Here is a 23,725-nt window from a genome sequence, read left to right as displayed (position 1 = left end):
CCTAGCCCGACACCCCCGCCGCCGCGGCCCCGGCTCGCAACCCAAGGCCGCTCCCGCCCGCCGGGGTTTCTCGAAGCCCGGGCTCCCGCCGGCTCGGCTCACCCTGGGCTCGGGACTCCGCCCTCCGCCCGTGCCCGCCCGCCCCCGCCCCCGCCCCCGCCCCCTTCCCTTCCCTACTGTAAGGCCTGGCGCGTCCTCCCCGCCCTCCCGGTCCTTCCCGGGAAGGGAAGAGGGCGGGCCGCGCAGGGGGTGTGACAGCTCCCTCCCGGACCAGTGCCAGCTGCAGCCTCGCTTCAGCGCCCGGTGCCAGCTGGCTCTTTCGTCTGGGACGGAGGAGAGGCTCGGGGCTCCTTGTCGCTGGGGGTGGGGGAACACCCCCCCTCAAGTCCCCAGCTTTCCCCCCACCCAAGAGGAGCCTCTCAACCCAGCCTGGCTCGGGCTGCCCTGGCAGCGGGTCCAGCCAGGAATTGGCCTGCTCACTTCGCCTGGGACTTACAGCAGGGGCTCGCCGTTGGCGGGGGGGGGGGCGGGGGGGGCGGGGGGGGGCTCCCGTCAGCCCCCGCCTTTTGCTAGAGGCTGCACGGCTGTGCGAGCTTGAGGAGGAATATGAAGGTGGGTAAGGTGGGGTTAGGGGGAGGAGGAGCCGGAGAGGAAGCTGACACGGTCGGGGAGTTGGGGTGGGAGAGAGAGGCTTGGTCAGGGGTGAGGGAGGTGGAGAAACGAATGGTTTGAGCTGAAGCTGCATTTCTGGGGGATCCAGGGTCCACAGTCTCATACCGGGAGTTGGTGGAGATCCCTGCAGGACCATGGGCGGTGGAGTGGGACAGAATTCCCCAGAAGACCGGGAAGAAGGACCTGATCTCTGGTGCGCCAGCTGGAGACCCCTAAGTGCGCCAGACCGGCAGGCCCCAGTGAAGGTCTTCCTGTCCCTCCCCCGGCTACTGGCAGGGCTGCAGCACCTCCGCCTGACCAGTCCAGAGGACTCTAAGGAAGTGGTTCTGCCTGGGGCAGTTGTGCCTTGGTCCAGCTGCCCCAGGCCCGGCCTCATGGCTGTCTGCCTTCCTCTTCCCGTCACAGGTGGGCTGGCCAGGTGAAAGCCGCTGGCAGGTGGGCCTGGCTGTGGAGGACAGCTCAGTTCTGGGAGCACCGCCGGTGGGAGGGCTCCCGGACGTGGTGCCGGAGGGGACGCTGCTCAACATGGTGCTGAGGAGGATGCATCGGTCCCGAAGCTGCTCCTACCAGCTGCTGCTTGAGCACCAGCGCCCCAGCTGCATCCAGGGGCTTCGCTGGGTGAGTGCCCATCCCCTGCCCGGGCCGGGCACCAGGGCTGGAGGGGGCCCTGACTGAAAGAATGGGCATGCTGCTGGTGGCCCAGCTTGCTCTGGGGGCATGAGGGGGACAGCTGGGGTGGACAGTGGGTCAGGCAGCTTGGCTGCAGTGTGTGCGTGGCTCACACAGCTGCACTGCGTGTGCATGTGGTGCCCAAGTCCCCCCATTCAGGCATGAGGGGAGGGGTAAAGGGATTTGTCATTTAGTTGTCACCTCTGTGTGCCTTGAGTTAGGTGCTTGCGTGCTCTCCAGGTGGTGGTGGGAGGCATGTATGAAATGCTGGAGGCCAGGTCAAGTGGTGGGGGGGTGAGGTAAGCTTGGTTACTGTTTTTTAAACATCACCGTGACATTCTCCTTTAGTGAGGGCTGAACTGCATCGAGTCTGCTTTTGGATCTTGGGGTGAGGTGGTCATGTGAACATTGCTTGGCATCTGGCTTTGAGGGGCTCAGGGGAGAATTCTGAGAAGTTTGGAGGTGAGATGAGCGGAGCTCCCTTTGCCGGTGAAGAATCTCTCTGGAGCTGCAAGAATGAAGGAGAGAGAAAGGGTGTGGGGGAAGGATGTGGGGGGGGCTGGGGGGGCAGGATAGAGGTTGCAGGATCCAAATCAGCAGAGAAGCTCTCCCCAGCCACCCAGACTTAATAGGTTCTTCACCTGAGATTCGGTGTGTCTATTACTTGTGCCCAGCCCGGGTGGAGGTGAGTGCGGGGAGAGTGCTTGGGCAAAGGGGCGGAGAGAAAGCAGGACTTGGGAGAGCTCCTCTCTTATCAGCAAATCCCTTTGAGTAGAAAGACCACCACTTTCTGCCTCCTTCCTCCTACCTCACCCAACCACCATTTATATTTACCAAAATATGAAGCTGGGTTGAGAAAACTGAAGCCCACCAAGGTGATGGGGTCCTCCTTGCAATGGGAATCGGGAGGAGAATCTAGGTGTCAGTCCCCAGCTCTCCCCCAACCCCTCCCTCCCTGGGTCTTCCTGACAAGGGGCCTCATGGGCCTGGGTCCTGTTCCAGATGACGCTCTGGAGGGGGCAGGGGAGCTGGGTTCCCTCTGGGCTTCGCTGTCTGCCACCCTCACCCCCCAGGTCCCTGGCAGTAGCTACTGCTTGGAGCCAGTGGGCTGGAACCCTCCCTCCCTCCTTCCCTCTCCGGCTATAATTACTTGTGCATTTCCTGTCCCCTTCCCAGCTTGTAGAGGCAAGGTGGGGAGTGGGGGGAAGGTCAGGTGCCAGGACAATGAGGTCACTGGAGGATCCCCCTGGGACCCAAAGTCTGGGAGGGGGTGGAGGAGGCCGCCAGGCTGTCTCCTGGCTCCCCCAGTCCCCAGAAGTGAAGGGCTGGTATGCATGGGGAGGCCGGAAGAGTGAGGGTGAGGGTTAGTGGAGTAAAAAATGGGGTCAGAGGCACAGAAACAAAGCCCCTCCCCTGCCAGGTATGTGTGGGTGTTGGTGATTAGAGGGAACTTAGATTTTCACGGCTAGAGGCAGGGCACATCCTCTCCTGAGGACCATCTCTGGGGAGTGGGGAGGTGGAGAGGTGGTTTCAGCCCGTTGCATCTGTGTTTTTTTTGTGTTTTTTTTTTAACATCTTTATTGGAGTATCATTGCTTTACAATGGCGTGTTAGTTTCTGCTTTATAACAAAGTGAATCAGTTATACATATACATATGTTCCCATATCTCTTCCCTCTTGCATCTCCCTCCCTCCCACCCTCCCTATCCCACCCCTCTAGGTGGTCACAAAGCACCCAGCTGATCTCCCTGTGCTATGCGGCTACTTCCCACTAGCTATCTATTTTACGTTTGGTAGTGTATATATGTCCATGCCACTCTCTCACTTCGTCCCAGCTTACCCTTCCCCCTCCCCATATCCTCAAGTCCATGCTCTAGTAGGTCTGTGTCTTTATTCCCATCTTACCCCTAGGTTCTTCATGACCTTTTCTTTTTCTTAGATTCCATATATATGTGTTAGCATACGGCGTCTGTGTTTAAGAGACTCTGGGTATCTGTGAGCTATACCTCTCTTCTCTGGATGATGCCTTTGGCTGAAGAGGGGCTCACTTGAGGGAACAAGTACCCGGCAGGGAGCATGCACACACAGGGTGAAGGGTGGATGTTGAAAGGAGGTAGGGTCCAGAGTCCCAGGAGGGCAGTGCTGGGAGTTATTCAGGCCATACCCCCCTCTTAGAAAATCAAGGGGGAAACCCATCAACCTCCTGAGGTCTGAAGAGAGCACTTTCTGTTCCTACTAGACTAGGACAAGAGAAAATGAAAGCAGGTTACAGCAGGAGGGCCTGAGGTTAGATACAGAAAGGACTTACCAACCACGGCAAAGCTGATGCTGGAATAGAATGGAAGAACATCTCCTTTGGAAAGCATGACGGGGAGATGAGATCTTGTCTGATGTCCGGGAGCCTACAGAGGGACCAATCTGTCTAGAGGCAGGGGCAAGATCAGGATGACCTCTGGTGGGTCCTGCCAGCTCAGAGAAGCCTGGGATGCTTCTCTTTGAGTGACTTATTTGGGGGACGTGGCTCTATTCTCTAACTCAGAAAACATGCTTTCATCCAACCTGTCCAAATCATGGTAGCAGTTAATCATTGTGTAGTATTTATATCCCAGGCGCTATTATGAGCTTTACTTTGTCATATCAGATAATCTCACAACAGCCCTGTGAGATAGCTACTAATGCCATCATCTCATTTTATAGATGCGAAAGCAGAAGCACAGAGAGGCTAGGTGACAGGTCTAGGGTTACACAGCTGCTAAGGGACAAAGCTGGGTTTTGGCCATAGGCGATCTGGCTGCAGAGTTCAAGCTCGTAGTGTACTTTCTATTGCTGCAGGTGGTAACACTGACACCCCAAAACATCACCCCCACTCATGCATCCTTTCCCAGTCCCATCATACACAGCCCTGGCCTGAGACCCTAGCTGTGGCCTAAGGGAACTGGTCTGACGGGTCCCCACACGGCTGTCTGGCTCTGTGCCTGCCCCTCCAGTGTGACTCTGACCCTCAGTGACGGGGGTGGGGCAGGCCATGGTGCCGGTGCCAGGGAAGCTAGCTGGGACCTCCCCTTCCACCCTGAGTCCTTCCTGTCCAGACATGAGAGGAGGCAGTGGGTGAGGGCCTTCACCCCTGCCATACCAGCCACTGCTTTCCAGCTGAGAACCCTCTAAGCTGACACTCAGGGTTATCAGATCAGGGACAGGGTCAGCGGAAGTACAACATTTCTTGCACTGTGTCCAGATGACAGGTGCCCAGCATGAAATAATAATGTTACATCAAGTTGCTTAACACTGACTAAGTAGTTACTACAGAGCAGGCACGGCTTTGAATGCTTCATGTTATTAACTCGTCTGATCCTCAGAATTACCCTGTGGGATAGGTACTATTATCATCAACCCCATGTTACAGATGAGGAAGCTGAAGCACAGAGAGGTTTATAAGCAGCCCAAGGTCACACAGCCAGCTGGTAATGGGGAACCAAGATTTGAACCCAGGTGCCTGGCTCCGGAGCCCACACACCTGCCTGCTGCTCCGGAATGGCACCCGCCCCCGCCCCGATCCTAGGAGGTCCTGGTGCCTGGGAACATGGCAGGGGTCCAGAGGGACTGTGATGACAAACCTATGGAACTTTGTCTAACCCAGTATTTTCCAAACTTCCTTGCCCATGGAACATTCCTGAGGGCAGCATTCACCTCTATCATCTCTGCTTTCATGGCACACGGTGGGGGAAGCACAGGGCCGCGGAGGCACCATGGGATATGGTAGGGCTTGGTGGCTAAGAACATGGGCTTTGGAATCAGAGAGGCACAGTGTGAATCCTGGTACTCCTGTTTACCAGCTCACAGGGCAGGTTATGTAACCTCTGAGCCTCCTTTTCTTTAGCTGTGAAATAGGAGACAAACACCTACTTCAGGGTCAGCGTTGGTAGAGTTATTCAGTACGATCTTAAATTTCTAAGCAGTTGTGTGACTCTGGGCAAGTTGCTTCCTCTCTCTGGGCTCCTGCTTTCCTCCGAAAATAAGAAGGATGCCTTCAGGTCCCTTCCTCAGCTCTGATGGGCTGGAGCCCCCAGCTTCGGCATGCACATACCCTGGGGCAGGACAGGAAGTGCTTTAAGCAAGGCCTGAGGATCTGAGATCTGAGTCTTGACCAGCCTGGCCACATGACCAGGCACCTCCCCTCCTGATGTGCCCTCCGGGGTCACAATAATACCAGGAAGGGAGTGTGTGCGGGAGCCTGGGTCGTGGGCACCGAAGGGACTTGGGGCAGGGACTGGGGCCACCTGGGCACTCTGACAGTCACAACAACAAGTCATTAGCACTCGGTACTGTTTGTTCCAACTCAGGGGGCTGGCTGGGTAGAACTCCTGCCCTTCCTCCTCCTCATTTCCTGTCACTAAGTCTCCAGGGCTATGTCTGGCACCAGGATGGGCCCCATGACCGGGTCAGGGATACCTATGGGACACCTAGCGACTTCCGCCCAGCATTGGGCCAGGCACCTACGCGCTCCAGACCTCAGGCCTCTGCCTGGCACACAGTGGGAGGACGCTGGGACCAGGGGAGGGGACTGTGGCCCCAGGCCTGGTCGTACCCTAGCTCCCCAGCCAGGTCCTCTTCAGGCCCTGTTTGCGGATGGGAAAGCAGCAGAGAGAAGTGGGACGGGAGAGGAAACAGGCAGGTGTGGTGAGTGGAGTGGGACCAAGAATGTGAGCACTTCTGGTAGGAACTTGAGTTTGTCCGTGGCTGTATGGCTGTGTGTCTGAGTTACAAGGGCACTTCACCTCTAGACTTTTGTTTCTTCCTAAGTCAGGGAGGACAGACAATACCTGCTCTGCCTACTTCCCATCTGATCCTATTCTATATGAGATCAGATGAAATCACGGAGGTAGACATACTTTGTAAACTTCAAGTGCCTGCCTTTGGGACGGCTCATAGAGGGTAGGGCATCCTGTCCAGAGATGTCCACAAATTCCAGTTCTCGGGTGGCAGGAAAAGAGGGGCATGAGAGGCTTTCATGGCTGACATCCCAGGGCACACAGGCCCAGGAGTCCTGGATGCCCAGTTGATGCCAAGGGCAGGGAAACCTCGTTCACCAATGATTTGTACGTAAACCCCGTCTTCCAGAGCTGTCCTGTGTGCTACCAAGACTGACTCACTCTTACAGGGTTATTTATGGACTAGCATGACAGCATCTTGGAGAGGAAAGGGGCTTTCCAGCAGGCAGCCCGCCCTCTGCTTCACAGATCAGTAATAATAACTAACATGTATATACAACTACATGTATATGCCAGGCAGTGCTTTAAACATGTGATCTCTATTAACTCACATAATCCTTCCTAAAGCCTGAATTGTTGTTATGAATGTTTTATAGATTTATAGGCAGGGAGAGGTTAAATCATGTATTCAGGGTCACACTGCTAGTAAACAGAGGAGCAGGGATTTGAGTCCAGGAGTCGGTTCCAGGGTTTGTATTTTTAACTACCAGTCTGCACCGAGGCCCACAGAGGGCAGGAGTTTCGCCCACGGCCCCGTGACTGGGGACTGACCCTGGCTTGGGAGCCAGCCCTGGGACTCCAGGCGTCCAGAGCTGCTCACTTCCTGGCCTCTCCCTGGCCTTCTTATCTCATGTCCTCATGCTCCCCCCAGCTCCACTGTGCCCCGTCCCTACACGGTGCAGTTTACCTGGGAGCCTGGGCACACCTGGGCCCTGAGTAAGCAGAACTGGAATCTCATCTATGGGGATGCACCGCTGGAGTCAGGAAGCAAGACAAGGGTCTGGTGATAGGACAGCAGGGTAGGCACGAGGCGGATGCCTGGCATATGGGGGCTGCTCAGTGAGTGTTTGTTGAAAGAGTAGCTAAGTGGACGCCTGGAGTCGGGGACTGGGCAGGGGCTGGGAGTGACGGGGGTGGGCATCTGAGAGCTGGGTTTAAAGGCCTGGCACTAACACTCCAACCCTCCCACTGCCCTCAGACGCCACTCGCCAACAGCGAGGAGTCCCTGGATTTCAGCGTGAGCCTCGAGCAGGTACAAGCCACGAGGGGTGGAGCTGGGAGGCGGCGGCACAGCCAGGGCTTCAGGGCCTGAGCCAGCTGTGCCTCTCCCCGCCCCTAGGCCTCCACGGAGCGGGTGCTGAGGGCTGGGAGGCAGCTGCATCGGCATCTCCTGGCCACCTGCCCCAACCTCATCCGAGACCGAAAGTACCACCTCCGACTCCACCGGTGAATAGTGGCCTTGGCTACCTCCTCGCCCACCCCCTCCAAACCCTCCCCACCCTCTGTTTTCTTTCCCTTTCACTCTGTCCAGGCACCTGGGCCCAGCCCTGCTTCTGGACTAGGAAGGTGCCTTTCAGATGGAGTGTTCCTCCCTCTCGCCTCTCCCGTCCTGCCATTTGAGTCTCCTTCCTCTTCCCTGGCCCCTTCACCTCCCAGGCAATGCTGCTCTGGCCGGGAACTGGTGGATGGGATCTTGGCCCTGGGGCTGGGGGTCCATTCCCGGAGCCAAGTCGTGGGAATCTGCCAGGTGCTGCTGGATGAAGGTGCCCTCTGTCATGGTAAGCCCTAGCCCTGGGTGGGTGCCCGGGGCTGGGAAGTCCTGGGGAGCAGGTGTCCGGTGGGCCTTGCAGCAGGGGCCTCATACCCACGTGGCCTCAATTTCCTCTCCTCCCCCACGCCTGGGCCTCTGCCCCCCAGTGAAACACGACTGGGCCTTCCAGGATCGAGATACCCAGTTCTACCGTTTCCCCGGGCCGGAGCCAGAGCCTGCAGGCATCCACGAGCTGGAGGAGGAGTTCATTGAGGCTCTGGCCCTGCTCTCCCAGCGGGGACCTGACGCCCTGCTCACGGTGGCACTTCGAAAGCCGTAAGTCGGGCGCCTTGCATCTCGCGGCCCTGCTCTCGGACTCAGTAGTTTCTATTTCCCCTCTGAGGGGGTGGTCCCTTACTTTTTGCGGAGGGAAGGGACCCTGGCTGGACCAGAGGCCTGAGCTCTGGTCTGCATTCTGCCACGGACTTGCTGTGTGATCTCGAGCCCTCCTTCCCCCTTTGAACATGGTCCTTCCTCTGTAACTGAGGCTGTGGGACACGTGGCCTCCGAAGACCCTGCCCACTCTGCGATGCAGAGAGATGGAGGGCTTTGGAATCCGCCGGCAGGTCTGCATTCAAATTCCAGTTCCACTGGCTACTAGCTCGGTGACCTTGGGCCTCTCCATGCCGGCTTCCTCTTCTGTCAAAGGATAACAACACCCACGTCATGGGGTTGTCGTGAAGGTGGAATGGAGTAATGCGTGTAAAGCGCGTGGCCCAGTGTCCGGCACACAGTGTGCTCCTGGTAAAGGCTGGCCCATTATTGATAAACTGCTGGGGCACCGGCTGGCCCAGGTCCAAGCTTGGTGGACGTGGTGGCTTCCTGCTCTTGGCCTTGGGCCCACAGCTCATCACTTCTTCCCTGCCTTCCTGTGCCCGCAGCCCCAGTCAGCGTACAGACGAGGAGCTGGACCTCATCTTTGAGGAGCTGCTGCACGTCAAGGCCGTGGCCCACCTCTCCAACTCAGTCAGTCCCCCGACCCAGGCCTGCCCTCCCCACCCCCAAACCTCCCTTCCCTGTGACCGCTGCTGGGCCAGAAGACATTCCCCTCCCCTTCTGCCTGTGGCTGGGAAACTTCCATCTAATTGCTTGCCCCCGGCATCCTTACCTGAAAGTCCTTCTGCCTCTCTTTGCCCATTTCTTCCCCTTGCTTTGTCTCCTGCTGAATCCCAGGTCACCCAACCTAACTACATCTCTGTCCCCTGAGCACTTGTGGCTTTGGACCTAACCTCCTCACATGGTCCCTCTTCCCCTGAACTCACCTCATTGACCCTCCTCTCCCCGCCCACAGGTGAAGCGGGAATTAGCGGCAGTTCTGCTCTTTGAACCACACAGCAAGGCAGGGACTGTGTGTAAGTCAGATGGGATGGGAAGCTGGGCACCAGGGACCTGGACATCGGCGGAGGCCACAGGGGAGAAGTGGAGGGTCCCTGGGGGCATGTCTGATCTGTGCTTCTCTCAGTGTTCAGCCAGGGGGACAAGGGCACCTCATGGTACATCATCTGGAAGGGATCTGTCAATGTGGTGACCCACGGCAAGGTGAGTCTTCCCTCCCTGCCCAGCCCCCTGGGGTGTAACTGCTCTCTGGCCCTTGACTTCATGGGCAGTGCCTTTAATAGACCCAAGGCTGCCGACCTCCCAGGTCTCCTCCTGCTTTGGTGGCTCTGTCCGCCATGGGTCTGTCCCGGCGAGGGCTGGGTGGCTGGGCTGGGCTGTGACTCAGGCCTGACTGCAGGGCCTGGTGACCACACTGCATGAGGGAGACGACTTTGGACAGCTGGCTCTGGTGAACGACGCACCCCGGGCAGCCACCATCATCCTGCGAGAAGACAACTGTCATTTTCTTCGCGTGGACAAGCAGGACTTCAACCATATCATCAAGGTGCCATTGCTGGGGGTGGGGAGGGCAGGGGACGTGGCAAGGACACGTCTCTGGAGAAGTGGTGTGGGGCAAAGGGTAAGGACCGGAGAGAGCCTTTAAGGATCAAGGAGAGGTCGAGGGTGGAGAAGCTCGGGGCAATGGCTGCAGGTGGCAGCCCAGCCCTGCGTGTGTGAGGAGGTGCAGAGCATGCTGAGGAGGGTCAGCAAGCCCTGGGGACCCTGGCTCGGGTGGGAGACCAGGGGGGTTGGGTTACAGAGGGGTGGGGGTCTAGGGTGCAAGGGGATGCAGCATAATGGAGCGTGGGATCTATGGAGGGAGCCCTGGGAGGGATGGGGTGGAGGAGGGGCTCAGGGTGGGTGATGGGCAGGGGTGGGAGTGGGGGTAAAAACCAAGGTCATGGGCACTGAATGGAGTGGGAGAAGGGCTGAGGGTCCCTGTGGGAGCCTTGTGGGGTTCAGCGTTTGGAATGGGGGAGGGAGAGGGAGAAGCTCTAGGGTGGGGAAAGGAGTCATTGTGTATGTTGAGCACTGGGTGTTGGCTTGTTGTCCAGGATGTGGAAGCAAAGACCATGAGGCTGGAAGAACATGGCAAAGTGGTGTTGGTGCTGGAGAGAACCTCTCAGGGCACTGGCCCTTCTCGTCCCCCAACCCCAGGCAGGAACCGGTAACATACCCACCATGCTCCCTTTCCATACCATCTCTCTTGCCCACCTTCTCTCCTTCCATTTCCCAGGCTTTACTCCCTTCCCTGTGTCATACCCCTGCCCTCTGGCCACCTGGGGGTGGAAAGGCTTCCAGGGACTAAGAGGCATCCCCTGAGTTGGTCCCCCCTCCACCCCAAGGTGAGAGAGGGCTGGCAAATAGGGAGGAGTGATATGATTGATTATTGATGTCTGCCCTGGCTGTGGGAAGGGGAGCCGTGGCTTAAGTGCTATGGACTGGCTGCTTCTGCTAGGTATATAGTGATGTCTGGCACCCCGGAGAAGATCCTAGAACTTCTGTTGGAGGCCATGCGGCCTGATTCCAGTGCTCATGACCCAACAGGTAGGGGCAGGAGACACCCTGACTGCTCTCTGACTCATTGGGTGGTCAGCACAGCATGGGAGAGGGCCAGGCACCCTGCCGTCTGACCTCATTGGGTGCTAGTTTGGTCCGTTTGGTCAGTTGATGGGAAGTTTGCGTTCCTGTGTTCTTGGTTTGGGTGGGAAGTGCAGTGACAGGGATTGGGCATCGCTGGTCCCTTGCCCGTGGTGGGATTGGGGAAAGGGATGCTCCAGCTGTGCCTATACTTGTGCTCAGTAGACTTGACCACTGAAGCCCCCACCTGTCCCCTGTCCCTGCCCTACAGAGACATTCCTCAGTGACTTCCTCCTGACCCACAGTGTCTTCATGCCCACTGCCCAGCTTTGCGCTGCCCTCCTGCACCAATATCCTTCCAGCCCCAGGGGATTAGGATGGTGTGTGGAGTGGGGAGAAGGAACCCCTCGTATCATGGCTGTGCCGAGCCCTCCAAAGTGCCAGCATCATGCCAGGCCCAGCTTGTGCGTGGGCTCTGGGCATCCTGCCCCTCCCTTGCCCAAGGTGTGGTGGGTGGTCTGGTTGGATGTTGTGGTTCCCTTGACTGGTGCCCACTTTCCACGCGGAGCCCGCGGGAGGCAGCGAGCAGGAGTGCAGCACCTACATCTGCAACAAGAGACAACAGATCCTGCGGCTGGTCAGCCAGTGGGTGGCCCTGTATAGCCCCATGCTCCACACCGACCCTGTGGCCACCAGCTTCATCCAGGTACCTGGGAGTGAGGCAGGGCTGGACCGGGCTGCCCGGGGTGGACATGGAGTCTCAGTGAACCTTGGCTCCTCCCAGAAACTGTCAGACCTGGTGAGCAGGGATGCCCGGCTTAGCAACCTGCTGCGGGAACAGTGGCCAGAGAGGCGGCGACACCACAGGTGATGCTTTGGCTCACGTTAACTCGTCACCTGCGGGACGGGCGGCGCAGCGGGGATGGAGAGCACCGCCTCTGGGGTCAAACACGTGGCTTAAAGCCAGGCTGCACCACTGTAGCTATGCCGCCCTGAGCCCATTACCCTCACCGCCCCCACCCTCCTAGGGCTTCAGCTCTTGTCTGTAAAACTGGGAGAATACCTTCCCCCCATTGCACCTGAAGAGTGCAGCGCAGGGCGTGCTGTGCTCACTTGTCTAGTCTTGCTCATTTCAATTAGTGCTCTTACCGGTCCCCTTGCTGCTCACCCTCCCATCACGTGCTCCTCCATGCTCACGCAGCCACAGTCATTCGCGTGCCATCCTTCTAGCCCCAGCACACCTGCTGTGCTCACTGCCTCCTAATTATTGCCAAGCACCCTTGGTGCCAGCTCCTGCCAGCCGGCCCGGTCAACTTCCTAGTGTTTACCTCGCCCTCTGAGACCTTCCCGCCCTCCCAGGCATCCTGTGGGGGCAGCTGAGGTCCAGGGAGAGCTCCTGTGCAGGCTGCCTGCCCTGACACCGCGTCCCTTTCTCCCTTGAGCTCTCTTTCCCTCCCTTGCTGGCCTGGGAAAATCACAGGATCCAGGGGCTGGATTTCAAGTCTTGCCTATCTCACCAAATCTTTGATCCTCACCAAATCTGCAAACCTATGAGCCTCTGGTGAGGGCGGGTAGAATCCAGAGCCCGTGTCATCCTCTCTGCTCTTGACCCCATGTCATCCCACCTGCAGTGGGCCCTGCCCACCAGTCTTACCTCCCTTCTCTCTTGCTCCACAGGTTGGAAAATGGCTGTGGGAACGCATCTCCGCAGATGAAGGTGTCTGCCCCGAATGAGGTCCTCTCGCTTCTGCGGGGCCCCAGCTGTCCCCACTCCTCCAGGGACCACCGGGCCCCTCCTTCGGCCCCTACCCAAGGGGCTCTGCGTGGGCAGGCCCCCGTCCCCTGTCGGCCCCAGGCACATCCTTGGGTCTGGGATAGGTGTTCATGGAGCTCGGGCTGCATGTGGCGCTGGGGCCAGGCCCTGCAGGGAGACACGAGGTCTAAGGTCACTGCTCCTCCCGCCCCCCCAAGCCAGGGGGCTTTTATTCCATCTGGGAGGTGATTCATGCTCACAGTTAGAGCCAATTAGCAGTTCCCACCTGGGAGGTGAGGGGTGGTGCCTGGGGGTAGCCTCGGAAGCCCAGGGGTTCCTGGGGGCCAGTGCAGGGAGCCTAGAGGAAGGCAGGCCGAGATCCCAGTGCCATTCCCAGCAGTGGGCGGGGGCGGGGAAGCAGGAGAAAGAGCTGTGATGGGCTCAAGATTTGAGGGATGGGGCGGAAGGGGCTGGGCAGGTAAGTTGGGGCTGGCTGGGGGCTCATGCATTGGGAATAACACCCAGATGCTTCACCTGGGCCTGCAGCGCCCAGCTGCTTCTCCCACCTCATCCTGCTCCCCGCTCCTCCTCGCAGGCTCCTTTTCGGCTAAAGGTAAAGCTCAGCCCCTCCTCAGTCTCCTGCCCTTACCTGCTGGCCCCTCTCCCGCCGGCTCCCCTCCAAGGTGTCCTCTATGGTTTTCCTCAAAGCATTATCCCAGTGGAATTGTTTTCTTTGTCTACTTGCTTATTGTCTGTTGGTGTCTGTCACGTCCCACTAGAATGCCCGCGTGAAGGGCCTTGACCTCTGTCTCCCAGCCTGTGGTTGCGACCCGGAACAGCCGGCGGGCACTGCGTTAGGTGCCGAGGATGCTGTAGGGGGCTGGGGGAGCCACCCTGGCCTCAAGGGGCTTGCAGTGAAGGGAGGGACGGGGCTGCAGGGCAATCTCATGCTGTATAAGGGCAAAGACAGGGGTCTCTGGAGACAGGAAGGGGAGGGCTGACTCCAGGTCAGGGTCAGGGAGAAGCAACGGCTGGGGCTGAGAGCAGCAGGGCGTGAGGGTGGAGGGAGAAGAGGCTGCAGGTGGGTGTGAGGGGGAAGGGAGCCCACCTCCTAATGGAGCCTGGAGGAGGGGGGGAGGCGGGCAGGGGCCAGAGCAGGTGGGCCACCCCCCCCAGCCCCGTGGGCCATGGTAAGGGGCCTGGCCTTTGTCCCCAGAGGAGTGTGAGCCATTGAAGGTGTCTGAGCCAAGGACTGACAAGATCAGATTTGTGTATTGAATAGGTCAGCTGAGGAGCCTGCGCTTTGTCCAGTAGACAGTGATGGCCTGGAAGCCGTGATAGGAAGCTTGACCTGGCTCTGGTCAGGCAGATGGGAGTGGGAGAGAGAGAGGCAGCCGAGAGGTGAGGCTGGCAGACAATAGTTGGGCCGTTTTAGTAGATAAAGAGTGAGGCAACACACGGGCTGGTGGACCCTGGGGTTGGCCTGGGCTGGGGAGGGGGGCACATGGAGACCCCAGGACTAGATGACATGCCGTGGGGAAGTGGGGGCTGGGCAGCAGGAGCCATGAGCCCAGAGGAATGGCCGAAGAGTAGCCTGGCAGGTGGGATGAGGGATCTGAGGGGTGTGTTGAGTTTGGGGTGATGGGGCACAGATACGGGAGGATCCAGGAGGCATTTGAGACCAGGGCTTGGAAGAAAAGTCAGTGGTATGGTTTTAAGAGTCTTCCATCTGCGGGGGTGGGGTGGGGTGGGAGGGTGCGTGAGGCTGGGAGGAGCTCGGAGGGGAGCGCAGAGATCTGGAAATCCAGGGAAGAGCCATGAACCAAGGTCCGAACCTGATCTGCCACCTTCAGAGCAGGTAGAGTCAGTCCAAGAGTTGGAAAGAGTGGTCGGTGTGCAGAGGAGCTGTGTGAGGGAGGCCTCTGGCCAGCGGGGGCTCCCCAGCAGCCCACTGTGGCGGGGCCATGGAGGAGGGGTTGTGGGGTGACGGGGCAGCTGACACAGTTGAGTGCTGGTGGACAAGAGCGGGGTGTGTGTGTGGGGGTGCAGGCGACAGGTTAGGTTTCCAGCTGGGCCACTTAGCAGCTGTGTTGCTTTGGGTATGTTACTTAACATCTCTGAGCCTCACTGATCTCATCCATAAAATGGGGATAATAATATTTTGTCAAAGGGCTTTTGTGACTATTTAGATACTTAAAATATGCCTGTACTTAGCCTGGCATGTAGCAAATAGCAAATGGTAGCTGAAGGAGGAAAAAACCGAGATCAACAGCTGAGGTGTGTTCGTATTAGAGCAATTCTAGACCCATCTGGTAGAGGGGGCAACACACACGTAGAGGGGCACAGACTTTGCTCTGTCTCCTCCAGGAGCCTCAGTCCCCAGCGCCTTACCTGGCCCAGATTCATGGGCCAAGCAGAGCCCGAGGGTGGTGTGCGTGCCCCGTGGGTGCCGTGCTGCTGGTGACAGAGGCCCCTCCCTGTCCCTGCATGCTCTCCTGTGTCCTCCCGGCCTTACTTTCTCTCCCTCTCAGGCCCGGAACATGCCTGTTTGGCTCCCCAGCCAGGATGAACCTCTCCCCAGCAGCAACTGTGCCATCCGAGTTGGGGACAAAGGTTGGTGGTCTGTCTGAGCCAGCCAGTGCATAGCTCGAACCCTACTGTCTTTACCCTTGACCTTGGGGCGCCTGGCTGAGGATGGCATGCCGTGCTCCTTGGGGTCTCTGTTCCAGGCTCCCCCTCTCCTTGGCTCAGGGCCTCCCACCCACCCAGGCTACTCCATAGCACCCTTGCCCGCCTCCTTGGGACCCTCCCTCCGCTGCAGTCGCTGCCCTCTCCCTCCTGGGGTGGGGAGACCAAGCAGCACCCCCCACAGCTCAGCCAGCCTTCCTCTCCAGTCCCCTATGACATCTGCCGGCCGGACCACTCAGTGCTGACCCTGCAGCTGCCTGTGACGGCCTCAGTGAGAGAGGTGATGGCGGCGTTGGCCCAGGAGGACGGCTGGACTAAGGGGCAGGTGCTGGTGAAGGTGAACTCTGCGGGCGGTGAGTTGTGTCTCTGGGTAGGGTGGCCCCAAGGGAGGGGACCCCCTCAGAGCCGTGCCCATCCCCCGAATTAAGATTATCATCATCTTTTTTATCTTTATCATGTCAATGATGGTTAGCATTTATTGGGAGGTTTAGTACATCTCTTCAAAGTGCTTTGCATGTGGTGCTGAAGAGCATGAACTCTGGAGCCTGCTGCCTGCGTTTGACTTCTGCCCTTTGGCTCCCTTCTCTCTGTCCCTGGGCAGGATGCTTAATCTCTCTGTGCTCTGTTTCATCATCTGTAAAATGGGGATTAAAAGAGTGCCTGCTTCATAGAGGAATTGTGAGGATAAATGAGATAATCTATAAAAGTGTTTAGAATGCTGTCTGACCCATAGTCAGCACTACATTATTATCTGTTATTACATAGCTACTGCTACATCATTATCATGCTTACATATTTATTTAACTCTAATAGCAATCTTACGAGATAGGTATTTTGATCCTATTTTCAGACAAGGAAACTTAAGCTCAAAGGGGTTTAGTGATTTTCCCAAGTTCACACAGTGAGAGCGTCGACAGCCTTTGAATTCGGGTAGTTGCCCATTCAGTCTGTAGTCATCTTTGAGGGTCAGCTGTGGGCCAGCAGTGTGTTAGGAGGTAGAGGTACCATGGCAGGTAAGGTAGAGCAGCTTGATGGTTAAGAGCCTAGACTGTGGACTCCCAGATCTGAGCTGGAATCCCAGACCCACTGCTTACTTGCTGTGTGATCCTGGGCAAGTCATTTAACCTCTGTGAACTTCGGTTTCCTCGTCTGTCGAATGAGCACTGTAACTGTACCTATCACATAGGACTGCTGTGGCTATTAAATAAGCTACTGTGTTTAAAGCCGTTATCATGGGACCCAGCATAAAGTTGGTGCTCGGAATACGGCAACATTAGGATTATTAAGACCTGCCTTTGGAGAACTTGGGACATTAGAAACCACTGTTGTCCATGAAGGACACAGCCCAGGTCTGACAGCTGGAGCGCAGGGTAGGCAGCTGGGTATCCAGAGAATAATGATGGCAGGGAGACTGGCAAAGCATCCTTCCTTCAGAAAGTAGGGAGAGAGGATGAGGTCACCTGTGCCTATGTGCAGCTCTGGGAAGCACTGCCCTCTGGTGGCTACCTGGCAAGTTGCAGTTGTCCTAAGCCAGTGTTTATTGAGACCCTACGTGCCTGTGCTCTGTTCAGAGCACTGATCCTTTTGATTGACACCCATGTCAGTAATCAATATTTTATTACAAACTCCATAATATGTGTATATTTCCTTGCAAGTCACATACATATATTCCTACCCTAATGTTACATGATCATAACACAACACACAAAATAGAAGTGCAAAACTGGTGAGAAAAATCAATAAAGTGAAAGAGCTAATGTTTTTTCCTGGACACGCGGATGGTCTTGTGTACCTTACTTTGGAGGCTGATGGTCTAGGGACTGGGGACTCAAACATGACTAAAAACACAGTCTCAGTCCACAAGAGCTGATGAAAATCCGCACAAAGATTTCTGCAGGGCCTTTCCCAATTTTCAAAGGGCCTATGTATGTATCATATATTTATAGCCACTATTTATATTTATATCAATGACTTCATTTGACTTGTGAGTAGTCAGGGCAAATCTTAGTGTCTCCATTTGACAAAGGAGGAAGCTGAGGCTCCTTGAGACTCCAGCGTTGCCCAGTGTCAGCCTGTCTCACTAAGACTCCCCTTTCATCGTCCTTGGGCCGTGCTGCCCTGTGTGTGCAGATGCGTGGGCATGCGCACCTGTGTATTTAGAACAACTGCCCAGGACTCCAACCCTGCTACTGGGAGAAGAGACCTTCCAGCCTCCTAAATGGGGCCTCCACCCTGCCTCCGGTTGCTCGCTGGCCTCCCTCTCTGTCCCCACCCAGCACAGCCTCTGCTCTCTTTGCAGACACTGTTGGCCTGCAGCCAGATGCCCGAGGTGTGGCCACATCCCTGGGGCTCAACGAGCGGCTCTTTGTTGTCAACCCTCTGGAAGTGCACAAGCTGGTAGGGACAGGCAGGGCGCCAGGGCCTGGGGAGGAGCTGAGTTTTGGGGGTGGTAGGAGTGGGTGCTAGGAGAGGGTCACACGGAGAAGACGGGGAGGGCTGGCTCTGGCTGCTGCTGGGCCTTAAGGAGGAAGAGGAAGGAGTTGGCCTCAGCCAATGGGGAAAGTCCCCAGGTTGGGGGAGGGGAGAACTGGTTGGGAGCTCTCAAGGGGGAAGAGGGAGACCTGCTTCATCAGGGGTTCCCCAGAGAACAGGCACCCTACAAGGAGGGGTCCCAGCACTGGGGAGCTGTCTGGGACATACCTCCTTGGGAAGCCCCTCCATCAGATGCCCCTCCAGCCCCTGCTCTCCCCGACATTCCTCCCACCCTGGGCACAGAGGCTCCTCCCACCCTGCACCTTTCCCCCAGATTCCCCAGGCAGCCCCCCTGAGCACTCTCCCACCTGCAGACCCCACACCCCGAGCAGCTGGGGCCCACTGTGGGCTCTGCAGAGGGGCTGGACCTGGTGAGCGCCAAGGACCTGGCAGGCCAGCTGACGGACCACGACTGGAGCCTCTTCAACAGCATCCACCAGGTGCAGCGGCAGCGCGGAGGGGAGGGGGCCGGCGATGTGGACTCCCCACCTGCCATGCACTGACCTCTCCTGCTGTCCCCGCCCAGGTGGAGCTGATCCACTACGTGCTGGGCCCCCAGCTCCTGCGGGACGTCACCACCGCCAACCTGGAGCGCTTCATGCGCCGCTTCAATGAGCTGCAGTACTGGGTGGCCACAGAGCTGTGTCTCTGCCCTGTGCCCAGCCTGCGGGCCCAGCTGCTCAGGAAGTTCATCAAGCTGGCTGCCCAGTGAGCGCCTGTGGGCTGGTTGGGCTGGGTGGCGGAGTCCTGAGGCTGCCTTTACTTAAATGCCCGATCCATGGTCAGGGTGTTGCCAAATCTGCCAGCCCCGTGCTTCCCTGGGTCCCCTGGAGCCTCTGCCTCCCCACCCCGTCCGGCCCCAGTGCCCGCAGGGGCGACGCTGGCCTGGCCCGGCGCTGGACCCCAGGCCGGCTGTTGTATGGGTGCGGGGCTTTGCACGTGGCTGAGGGTCTCTGGGTCTTCTGTTCACAGCCTCAAGGAGCAAAAGAATCTCAATTCCTTCTTTGCCATCATGTTTGGCCTCAGCAATTCGGCCATCAGCCGCCTGGCCCAGACCTGGGAGGTGAGTGCCATCTGCCGGGGCAGGCCAGGGCCTTCCCACCCCGGCCCTGAGTCAGGCCCCTGCCTGTTCTGGGGGTCCTTTTTGGGGATGGTGCTCCCACCCCAGAGCAGTGACAGCCCCGCCTGTCTCTCCTTCACAGAGGCTGCCCCACAAAGTCCGGAAGCTCTACTCGGCCCTGGAGAGGCTGCTGGTGAGTGCTGGGCCCCGCTCCCTTGCAGCCTCTCTGCCTGTCCTTGTCTACTTCTCTGGTTTCCAACCCTGGGTCAGGGCCTGGTTCCCTTTGGCCTGTGAGTTTGGGGTGCTGGCTGAGGAACAGGTGTTTAGCATGACTGGGGGCTCTGCAGAGTGTGCTGTATCCCTCAGTATGTGTGGTGGGGGAATGGCATTTGCTATGGCTATTAGGTCCTGCATGAAGGCAGCGTCTGGCCCTGGGCTCTGAGGTGCCAGGGGACCGCTGGGGGATGCCGGTTTCCAGCTGACCTGCCTCAGGACTCAGGAAGCAGGTCCTGACTGCAGCTCCCACGGTGTTCTGGGGCCTGTCAGTGGCCCCTCAGGAGACTCAAGGGGCCCATGTGCCAGCCCAGGCCAAAAGATGAGGAAAGAATTCAGGAGCTGAGCCCTCCACTGCCAGGAGCTGTTAGGGGGGCCGGTTTGAAAGGTTTGACAGTATTCAGGGGAGATCTAGTGCAGGGTGCTTTCATCAGCAAGGCTCTAAGACGCTTGAGGAAAAACTTCTCCTGGGGCTCAAGAGGTTCAAAGGAATTTACGCACTAGAGAGAGAGAGGGAGAAACAGGGACAGAAAAGAGAGAGTTTTCCATGAAACCTCAGGGCCCCTGTGATAATGGCCATGACATGTCCTTGGGGTTTAATCAGAGGCCAGGAAGCCACATCATGCAGACTGGCAGTCACAGCTCCAGGCCCCCTCCCGCCTCCGTAGAGCCTGCCTTGGTGAGATCTGGGGCCGAGAGGAAGCTGAGCTCCAAGGGGATGGGTGCACAGCCTCTCCCTGGGACGCTGGGCATTTGGTTGCGCTGTGGCACGTGGTGGGTTATGGTGTATGGGACCTTCCCTCTCTCACTGTGGCTTCTTCCCTCTCAGGACCCCTCATGGAACCACCGTGTGTACCGTCTGGCCCTCACCAAGCTCTCCCCTCCCCTCATCCCCTTCATGCCCCTTCTTCTCAAAGGTAAGAGGACCAGTATCCACCTCCCTGTCTCCATCCCATCCATTCCTGCCCCTGTGTCCATCAGAGGGTCGGTGTCCATCGGACCCTCTGAGTGATTCCAGTGCGCTGATGCCCTGGGGGACCCAAAGATGAACTAGGAGTTCACAGGGTAGAAGCAGAGTTAAGACATGCAGACATTAGATGGCCTACGATACAAGGCCTAAGAGATACAAGGAAATCGCTCCAGGAGGTTAGTTGGGGAGGAAGAGGGCCATGTGCAGGACCGATAGGCCCGAGCCTCCCTGTTATTGACCCCTCACCTTTCCTTGGCTGCTGGAAGGGGAAGGAGTTTGGGGACCTATGAACAAAACCCATCTCTTTGCAGACATGACCTTCATCCACGAGGGAAATCACACGCTGGTAGAGAACCTCATCAACTTTGAGAAGATGGTGAGTCCGAGGAGAGTGGGTGCCTGACACTGGAATGGGTTGCCGGCTATGACGATGGCCTTGCAAGGGGTCAGGGATGGGGTGGGAGATGGTCTAAAGTTGCTCTCAACAATATAAATATGAATTCTTCCTTTAAAATAGCCATTACTCCATTGCATGCCCTCATGAGGGTCTGGTCTCCACTGGGGAGTGCTGGGGTGACAGCCTCAACTATCTTGCTCTTCATCCAGAGCCCCCTCCCGTCTAAGCCCTCCCTGACCTCTGTTCTTCCCAACGCCTGGTCTCCGCTGGGTCTCTGGGTGAGCTGGGGCACAGCAGACAGTACCCCGTCTCCTACAGCCCCTAGTTCCTACGAGCACTTCAGCTGACCCCCAGGCCACACCAGGGTCCCGTTCCTCACACCGGGTCTCATGTACTTGCTTGGCCCGCAGAGAATGATGGCCAGAGCTGCGAGGATGCTGCACCACTGCAGAAGCCACAGCAACGGTGAGAGGGCGGGTTCCCCGGGTAGGTGCCCCGACCGATGTCCCCTTCAAGGCACTGGCTTGGTCCTGTCTCGCTGACTCCTCCCTCTCACCCGCCAGTGCCTCTGTCACCACTTAGAAGCCGAGTCTCCCACCTGCACGAGGACAGCCAGGGGGCCAGGATTTCCACATGTAAGTGCGGGCAGGGGTGGGTGTTGACAAGTTGGCCATGGCTGGCATTTACAGGCATTTACAGTGCATACATGATGCTGATAATGCTTCACAACACCTCTGTGAGGTAGGTAGAATGTTATCCTAACTTGAAGATGTGCGAACAGGCTGGAGCCTTGAAGAAACCTGTGGAAGCCACAGAGTTAGATAGAGCTGGGACCCGGGTACTCTTACTCCAGATCTGCGTTCTTTTAATTGGCCTTCAGTTGCATGAAATGGGATTAATTGTAATCCACAGTTCATACCACACTGTCCTCATTATTTTAATTTATGTATGTATATTCTGATAATACGATGGGCACCTCTGGACCCAAGCCAAATACGAGCGCGTTGACAATAGCTTCCATCTCTCTAGTGGTGTCGCTCTCTCCTGTCCTCCTGCGCCTCCTGCCCAGGGAAGCCACTCTCCTGAATTTTGAGTTACTCATTTTCCTGTTTTTTAAAGTAGGTTTATTATATATATGTATGATAAAATATATATACACACGCACATACATATACATCTTTCAAATACCTCATATATATATGACAACAAAATATTCTTTAGTTTTAGTTGTCTTTTTTTTTTTTTTTTTTAGTTTTAGTTGTTTTTGAGCTCAGTAAAAGGGGTATTAAACTGTATGCAATTTGGGGGGCCTGTTTTCTCCAGTCTGTGCTCTTGACCACCATGCTAGTCTGCCCCAGCAACGGGGCGGGGTGTCTTCTAGATTGGCCGTGGGAAGTGGCAGGCTGGGTGGTGGAGGGCAGGGAGGCTGATTTGCTCCTTGGAGGAGGAGGGGTGGGCTCTACAAAGTGCACGGTTCCCCCCCCCGACCACCCCTCCCCACCTCCCCCCACTTAGGCTCGGAGCAGTCCCTGAACACCCGGAGTCCAGCCAGCACCTGGGCTTACGTCCAGCAGCTGAAGGTCATCGACAACCAGCGGGAACTGTCCCGCCTCTCCCGGGAGCTGGAGCCGTGAGGAGGGGCTGGGCTGGAGCAGGCACTGGCCGCCAGGAGAGCCAGGGCGAGCCGGGCCAGGAGGCCCACGGGCTGGCCGCGCCGGGCAGGGGCTCTCCGCGGACTGAACTTGAGGCCCTGGAGTGGGCGGCATGGAGGCAGCCGTCCCCTTGATGACTGGTGGCCAAGGAGGACCTCGGAATGGAATGAGCCGGGGCCCAAGGCCAAGGAATGGGGGACAGAGAAGCCCTGGAGTGGGTGGGAGAGGAGAGCGCTCCCTCTGTGTGTTCAATAGAGAGCGCTCCGCACCAGGTCTTTTCCAGATTCCGTGCCTCTCGACTTTGTTGTCCAGCCATCGCCAGGCCCCTGGGGTGTGTTTCCGCAGTGGACCGGGCGTCTGCATGTGTGCGGCATGTGGGTGGCAGGGGCAGGCCCGCTGCCCAGGGAGGTGGGGAGGCAGGGAAGGGTGGGGGCCGTGCTGCTTTTCTTTCCATGGCCTGTGCGATAAACAGCTGGGTGTGGTCGGGGCTGTTTGTCAGGGAGTGGTGGTCCCTGAGGAGCCTTATTGTTACCCTAAGCGGACAGAGAGGCTGTGTTCTCTGGCCAGCCCCGCGGGGGTGTGGCAGGGAAGGCTGAGCCCTGCCCCCTGCCCGGGATGGTCTCTGGGACCCTGCAGGGCTCCAAGGCTGACTGCGGCCGGACCTCAGCCCCTTGGTCACTGGAGCGGCAGGAGCCTGGAGCCCTGCACGGGGCTGGCCCGAGTAGCCCTCAGCTGTCCACGGTGGTCTGAGAGGTCACTCCTCCCTCCCGTCCCCTCCCCTCCCCACTCCACTTCCTGCCCCTCTGCCTGCAGCCCGCTGGGCGGTGCTCGGAGAGGCGGCAGTAATGGAGAGGCTGAGGCAGAGGCTTCCGAGGGGAGCCCATCCCTTGCTGAGGCCTAAGGGCATCCAGGAGTCAGATTTCCTGCCAGCGAGGAGAGTGGTCCCAGCCAGCCCTGTCAGCTTGGGGTCCCCTCTCCCCTGCCTCTGCGGCACGGCCCCTGGGGACCAGCTTCCGTGAGGACCCTCCTGCCCCGACAACTCACGAGGAAGCCCCAGGTGGGGCTGCCCTCCTCTCTGCTCCCTGTGGCTCTGAGCCTGGCCAGGGGAGGTGCGCTGTCTGACCCTGAGAGGGGCCTCTAGGCCTTGGGGATGACCCGGAGTACGTTCTGAGCAGCAGGGTCCTGGGGCATGTGGAGGGAGTGGGCCCATACCTGGGAGGAGGAGGCAGCTGGCACAGCCGCCGGGGCTCAGGCTGGACACACCCTCACCTACCCTCGCTCCTGCACTGCCAAACCTCTCATCCCTGTGGTCATGGACACGCACTGCTTCCAGAAAGGGCCAGAGCCCTCGGCAGGAGGCAACCCAACTGGGGTTATGCCTCGGGTTTCTAAGTGCGTCTGAGCAAGTCAATGAACAGTTCTCCGCCTCCATTTCTCCGTCTGTAAGATGGGTGTGATACGATGGTCTCAGCTCTTAGTGGCAAACAAGTAAACTGCAGCTGTGCCTCTGCAGCTGAGGTGAC

The 23,725-nt window shown here is 57.9% G+C and overlaps 1 protein-coding gene across 5 annotated transcripts; it reads left to right on the top strand.

Annotated features, from left to right (window-relative positions):
• Nucleotides 1-1,182: 1,182 nt before the first annotated feature.
• RAPGEF3 (Rap guanine nucleotide exchange factor 3) lies at nt 1,183-22,486 on the top strand. Of its 5 annotated transcripts, none has more exons than XM_079714444.1 (27): nt 1,183-1,290; nt 7,308-7,361; nt 7,449-7,555; nt 7,766-7,887; nt 8,027-8,195; nt 8,801-8,885; nt 9,211-9,271; nt 9,382-9,458; nt 9,655-9,801; nt 10,352-10,464; nt 10,756-10,844; nt 11,149-11,249; nt 11,446-11,583; nt 11,662-11,744; nt 12,555-12,594; nt 15,162-15,243; nt 15,525-15,671; nt 17,618-17,715; nt 18,165-18,290; nt 18,377-18,558; nt 18,823-18,913; nt 19,053-19,103; nt 20,013-20,100; nt 20,465-20,529; nt 20,961-21,015; nt 21,114-21,185; nt 22,066-22,486. In XM_079714444.1, exons 1-27 carry the CDS (start codon nt 1,198-1,200, stop codon nt 22,182-22,184), a joined length of 2,655 nt encoding a protein of 884 aa, XP_079570570.1. In that variant the 5' UTR covers nt 1,183-1,197; the 3' UTR covers nt 22,185-22,486. The 5 variants fall into 5 exon arrangements, with proteins under 5 accessions (XP_079570570.1, XP_079570571.1, XP_079570569.1 ...); XM_079714445.1 differs by having other exon boundaries at nt 18,165-18,326; nt 18,410-18,558; XM_079714443.1 differs by having other exon boundaries at nt 18,165-18,326.
• The last annotated feature ends 1,239 nt before the right edge of the window (nt 22,487-23,725 follow it).

This window comes from Hyperoodon ampullatus (assembly GCF_949752795.1).
Source record: "Hyperoodon ampullatus genome assembly, chromosome: 11".
In the NCBI taxonomy this organism is placed as follows: Eukaryota; Metazoa; Chordata; class Mammalia; order Artiodactyla; family Ziphiidae; genus Hyperoodon; species Hyperoodon ampullatus.
The sequence above is the reverse complement of the archived record's forward strand: the minus strand, read 5'-3'. Positions and strand labels throughout refer to the sequence as shown.